The sequence below is a fragment of the Notolabrus celidotus genome, chromosome 17 (assembly GCF_009762535.1).
Source record: "Notolabrus celidotus isolate fNotCel1 chromosome 17, fNotCel1.pri, whole genome shotgun sequence".
Taxonomy (NCBI): Eukaryota; Metazoa; Chordata; class Actinopteri; order Labriformes; family Labridae; genus Notolabrus; species Notolabrus celidotus.
The window spans coordinates 29,645,994-29,651,993 of NC_048288.1; the positions used below are offsets into that span (position 1 = coordinate 29,645,994).

The following is a 6,000-nucleotide window of genomic DNA, read 5'->3' on the forward strand; positions in this document are numbered from 1 at the left end:
GGAGTGCATGATCACATAAAGGACCAATTTAATAATGTTTGTAACGTGATTTTTGACACTTTTTAAATCTTACTCTGCAAAGTTTTAAAATGTCTCTTAAAGATTTGATGTCTTCGTTTTGATGAAGCTGCTGACTGCATCCCTTCCATCATCAGAACAAACACCCAGAATGTTTAAGATCACTCAGTAAAGTCAATCTGAATCTATCAGCGCCCTCTGCTGGACACACTGTGTAACTACAGGGAGTGAAGTTTAGTAGTTACAGGCATTTTTTTTGCATTTTAACTGAAGTGGAAATGAAAGGATCAACAGTTTTAAGCTGATTTAATCTAAAATAAAATAAAAAGTGTGGAGTTTAAATGTTCATCACAATGATTGTTAAAAAAATCATAACCCTGAAGTTAAATAAGGATATTGTCTGTGTATGAAAGAGCAAGTTTGGTGTTTCCCCTCCAGTTTTAACACATTTATTGTTTTGGGTAAAGCTGATCTGCTGGATGGCATAGACGGTCATTTAGTGTCTCACAGTCGCCCTTCTGTCAGGAGCCTGGGTGTTATTTTCCACAGTACTTTCAGTTGGCCTATCTCCCTCATAATGAGTTTGAGAAGGTCATACACATGTTTATCAAATCTCGCCTGGATTATTGTAATTCTTTGTATTTCGGTGTTGATCAGTCGTCTCTTCGTCGCTTACATCAGGTTCAAAATGCAGCTGCATGCCTGCTGACTGGGGAAGAGACGACAAGATGACATCACGCCTGTACTGGCTTCTCTCCACTGGCTTCCTGTCAGTTTCAGGACCCAGTTCAAGATTGTGATGTTGGTTTTTTAAAAGTTTACATCATATGTGTCAAACTCAAGGCCCGCGGGCCGGCATTATCTTTTGCCCACGAGATAATATCAAATTATTTACAGAGCTGGCCCGACGGTATTTTGCACACACCACTAAAACTACAAGTCCCACAATGCACTGCATGTCAATCGAGGGCCCGCACGCGAGAGCCGTTACCCGACTCCGCTCATCATCAGCCTTATGAAGCTAGTCACCTGCAGTCAACTTTCAGATATCCCTCTCCCCCAAAAACGGCTAAACGAAAGGTGGACTTTGAAAACAGGGGGGTTCAAGGCAGGTGGGAGGCAGAGTATATGTGCGTAACAGAGGAACTTTTGGGATTAAGATCAATCAATGCATGGCACAACTACGGGGAAAGATCTCTTTGAAGAGGTATCCAGATGTGTAAATGAAATGAGGCTGCCTTGGGATAAGCGTGTGGGACTGACGACGGATTGAGCGCCCGTGAAGTGCGGGCAAAAGAGTGGATTAGTGGGCAGGATCGGGGAGAAGATGTGGGAGGAAAACAGCGCAGGTGAGCAGACAGTTTATCACTGCATCATACATCAGGAATCACTGTGTGGCAAAGCCATGAAAATGGACCATGTGATGAGCACCGTAACACGAGCAGTTAACTTCATAAGAGCCACATGTTTAAATCAGTGCCAGTTCAAGTCTTTTCTGGAGGAGTTTTGGGTTCAGAATATGGTGACTTGCCCCATCACACAGAGGTGCGATGGCTAAGCCAGGGAAAAGTGCTGTACAGGTGTTTCGAGTTGCGTGAGGAGATCTGTCAGTTCATGGAGAGCAAAGGGAAAGACATAGCAGAGCTCCGTGATACAACGTTTCTGTGTGAAGAAGCGTTTCTGTGTGACGTCACGAGCCATCTCAATGCGCTCATCCTGCAGCTTCAGGGGCGGGGCCGTGTGATCACAGACATGTATTGTACGCTGCAGTGAAGGCTTTTAAAACCAAGCTGCGCCTGTGGGAGACGCAGATGCTGCAAGAAAACTTGAGCCATTTTCCGTGCTGCCGAACGAAACAAAACATCTCACAGGAGTCGTCTTACTGATGAACACCTTCACTCAATCCAGAGGATTTCCTCAGCTCAGAGCCTGACCCCAAACATTGATGAACTTGCATCCAAGATGAGATGCTGAGTATCTGGTTTAGACTAGTGTGCATCACAGAGCAGCCGACTGAGCAGAAATATGTTTCCTTTTTGCACTTTTTCTCACTACCACAGGGCATTTTTGGTTTTTCTTTGCAGAATTTTTTTTGCTAATGTTGTTGGCCTGTAGAAAAATATTTTCATAAGAAATTAGTAAAGCTCGTTCATTAGATAAGCTGCAGATTGAGCAATAAGAAATGAATGCAACATATTTTTAAATTTTTTAAATGTTTATAGGCAATAACTTAAGCTTTGCTAATTCAATGTTCAATATGTGCAATAAGTTCATTTCAATAAGTTTTGCAATAAACATTAAACCAGTCCGGCCCTGGACTTGCACCGATTTTTTTATTTTGGCCCTCTGTGTATTTGAGTTTGACACCCCTGGTTTACATCATACCTGTTTGAGTTGACCAGAGCACTCAGGTCAACTCACCAAGTGCTCTTAGATGTGCAAAGATCCAGGCTGAGAAACTAAGAGGTGACAGAGCTTTCACGGTAGCTGCTCCCACTGTGGACCAGTCTGCTTCCAAATATCAGGACTACACAGACCGTTGAGTTTTAAATCTTTGCTTAAAAGACACCGGTTGTTTTAAAATGTGCTATATAAATAAATGAAGTTTGACTTGACTCCACATTGTTGACATGTTTTTTTCACTGCCTGCTGCAGAGTGAGCATCCCTGCAGAAGAAGACATAGTTCTTCTAAAACCTGGGATTGAAACCTCGGGATGCATTTTAACTTTCTAGGAATTTATCAAGCATTTGAGTCGACTTCTGCTGGATTCATCACACCTGATCTTGAGCAGTGTGCATGCTTCTGCAGTGTCCCTGCTTCCCTTCATTAAAGGGAGTAAACAAAGGTCGCTCTATGGGGTTCAACAGAGCAGCTTGTCACAGTTCTTTCTCAGCTGTGTTCAGTCTTTACTATTCTTCAGATCTGCAAAGAACTACAGAAGATTAAAGAAAGGAAAACGGGATAAATATGAGATTCTGTTGGAAGAATCCTGTCACAGGATTACAGAGAGGTGGGTTACAAACCTGCCCCGGGTCGTTGTACCACAGCTCCTCGTGCAGCCGGTCGGGGTGAGCTTTCTTCCTCTTGATCTCGGCGATGACATCAAACACCTCTGAGTCAGAGCTGCTGGAGCAGGTGCTTCCTTCTCCGTCTGACTCACAGTCTGACTCACTGCTGCTGTCATCTGAATCCAGAGCGCACAAAAGAAAGAAAGAAGCTCTTTAATCATCAGCGCTGAAGACGGAGACACAATTCAGCAGAGTGGTTAAGCTCTCCTGCTCTGAGAGTTAGTCAACCTGGAGTCTCAGGCTGTGGAAAACGCTTTCAAACGGCGTGCTGTCGCGCTGAATGTGCCGACACGTGGGGAAGGGATGACTGTCTGCAAACTGCTGAGGCTGCAGCAGAGACTCAGGTGTGTCACTTCATTTTGGATTTCCCTAATTATTCTACAAACAAACAAAGCTCAGCGACATTTACCGATCACTTCCTGCGAGTCATTGGAGACGATTCCTCCCGACTTCAAAGCACTCACAGAACAGAAAGAGAAGCACCTCACACCTTAATGAGGATTAAGACTACCACCAGCTTGAACAGCTCGTGGAAAACAAGGTCTTTAATTGTTATCAACATATTTAAGTCAAGTGCTGGAATGTGAAGTCGGAGCCCAGAGCGCCGTGTTAAACAAACCAGATCTCCTTGAGTGAGATTGGTGCGACTGACTGCAGCGCTGAGAGAGAGACTATCAGGCTGACAGCCGAGCTGATAACATCATAAACACTGATTTTAATCTCCGCCTCAGTCGAGTGCACGGCGGAGGAGACGGCAAGTTTCTCGCTCTTCAATTACAAAAGAGAGTCAACAGTTGTTTTAGCTGTTCAACATTATTTACTTGTTGCACTGATGCACGTTTAACACGCTTAGTTTATGAACAAAGAGGGAAAAATGAGAGCAGAAATACCCGCTTAGATCATTTTCTAAACTGCATTTCTCACAGCCACTCAAAATGCAGCTCATTATTGCGCACTGTACCTTTAAATAATCACTTTGAAATAATCTGGGGTGTAGAGTCTTGTAGGCAGACCTCGTTAGCGTCTTAATGCACAGACTTCTTCTGCTTTTTCTTCTTCTGTTGTGAGTATCCTGAAGACCGCTGACCACACAATCTCAAATGTCACACTCCTGTTATTTACCATTGGGGTTATTTTTAGAACACAGCTTGGAGTTATTTCTTTTTAGCCCTGGACTGCAATACTACCATTATTTTATTTATCTATTCTGTCTTATTTTATGTTATTTTTACTAACGGCCATTTTTCTGGTATTTATCTGATATTATTTTATCCATTTTATTGTAATGGTTTTATTAATCTGATATCAATCTGATTTAATTTAAATGGTTTAAATGTTATGATTTTATTTTAATTTATATTTATCTGATTTGATTTTAATTAAATTGTTCTAATTTAATTTTAATGTACATTTTTTTTATTTTAATTTATTTAATTATTTTATTTTAATTTACATTTTTATCTGATTTTATTTTATTTAATTATTTTAATTTATATTTATTTGATTTGATTGATTTTGTTGTAATTATTATTCTTTTTATTTATCTGATTATATTATATTGACTTTAATGATTTTATTATAATGATTTTATTTTGTTTTACTGTTATCACGTTTTTTTTTTTACATTGATTTTATAGTAATATTTTTGTTTTATTTTTCTGACATTATCTGATTCTATTATTCTGATTTTATTGTAATGATTTGATTTTATTTTCCCGATTATATCTGATTTTATTTTATTGATTTAATGTAATTATTTTATTTTTCTGATTTTATTGTAATTATTTTATTTTTCTGATTTTATGGTAATTATTTAATTTTCTGATTTTATAGTAATTATTTTATTTTTCTGATTTTATAGTAATTATTTTATTTTTATGATTTTATTGTAATTATTTCATTTTTATGATTTTATTGTAATTATTTCATTTTTATGATTTTATTTTAATTATTTCATTTTTCTGATTTTATTGTAATTATTTTATTTTTCTGATTTTATTGTAATTATTTCATTTTTATGATTTTATTGTAATTATTTTATTGTAATCTTATTTTCTTATATTTATCCGATTTTATTGTATGGAATTTATTGTATTGATTTCATTTGATTGATTTGATCTATTTTATTCTAATGATTTCATTCCTATTTCTAACTATTTCACATCACTTTCCTCTATCGTGTTTCAGCCTTGTATCACTTTACCTATTTCTTTTTCTTTCTGGGTCTTCTCACCTGGATCCTCATCCAGTTTGGTCTTGGGCGGATCCCATTTCGGTCGAACCTGCTTCGCTCTCTCCTGTCTCCTCCCCAGCTCCTCTTCGAAGCGCTCGAACAGATCCCTCAGCTTACTGGTCCCCACCACGGTCGAGTCTCCCTAAACAAGAACAGATCGAGCACAGGACTCTCAGAGACCGTCTTCTTCAGCTCCAGCTGAATTCCTACTGTTACTTTAGTTTTACTGAGAGACCGGCCACTTTAAGGACAGGAAACAAGCACTCAGAGACTGCAGGTAAAGGTCAGAGTTATAGAGAACTATCTAAAAGGTCCAGAGACAGCAGGATGTGTTTAAGAGGGCAGGTGGGGATTTGAAAAAGGAGCAACAGACGGGACAGATGTAATAAAGATAGAAGAGTCCACAGTACCACTTGGTCCATGGGGTCATTGGAGTAGAAGTTCTCAGCGTGTGTGCAGCGGATCCACGCCGGTTTCAGCATCTCTTCCTCCTCCTTCTCCTCCTCAGTCTTCTCTTTCTCCTTCTCTCTGTCTCGGTCCCGCTCCCTCTCTCTCTCCCGGTCCCTGTCGGACGTGGTCTCCTCTGATTCTCGGCTCCTGGCGGAGGCGGAGGCGTAGCTGCGCTCTCTGCTCATGCCGGAGGAGCTCTCTGACCTCCTGTCCCTCTCCTCCTCCCAGC

General features: G+C 40.0%; 1 protein-coding gene across 1 annotated transcript in view; it reads right to left on the bottom strand.

Annotated features, from left to right (window-relative positions):
- Positions 1 to 6,000, bottom strand: part of drosha (drosha ribonuclease III) — a 185,543-nt gene that overhangs the window by 176,479 nt on the left and 3,064 nt on the right. Inside the window, 3 exon segments of the mRNA XM_034706399.1 lie at positions 3,044 to 3,204; positions 5,292 to 5,463; positions 5,732 to 6,000. The exon segment at positions 5,732 to 6,000 is cut by the window's right edge and continues 32 nt beyond it. Of these exon segments, the coding sequence (XP_034562290.1) occupies positions 3,044 to 3,204; positions 5,292 to 5,463; positions 5,732 to 6,000 (602 nt within the window).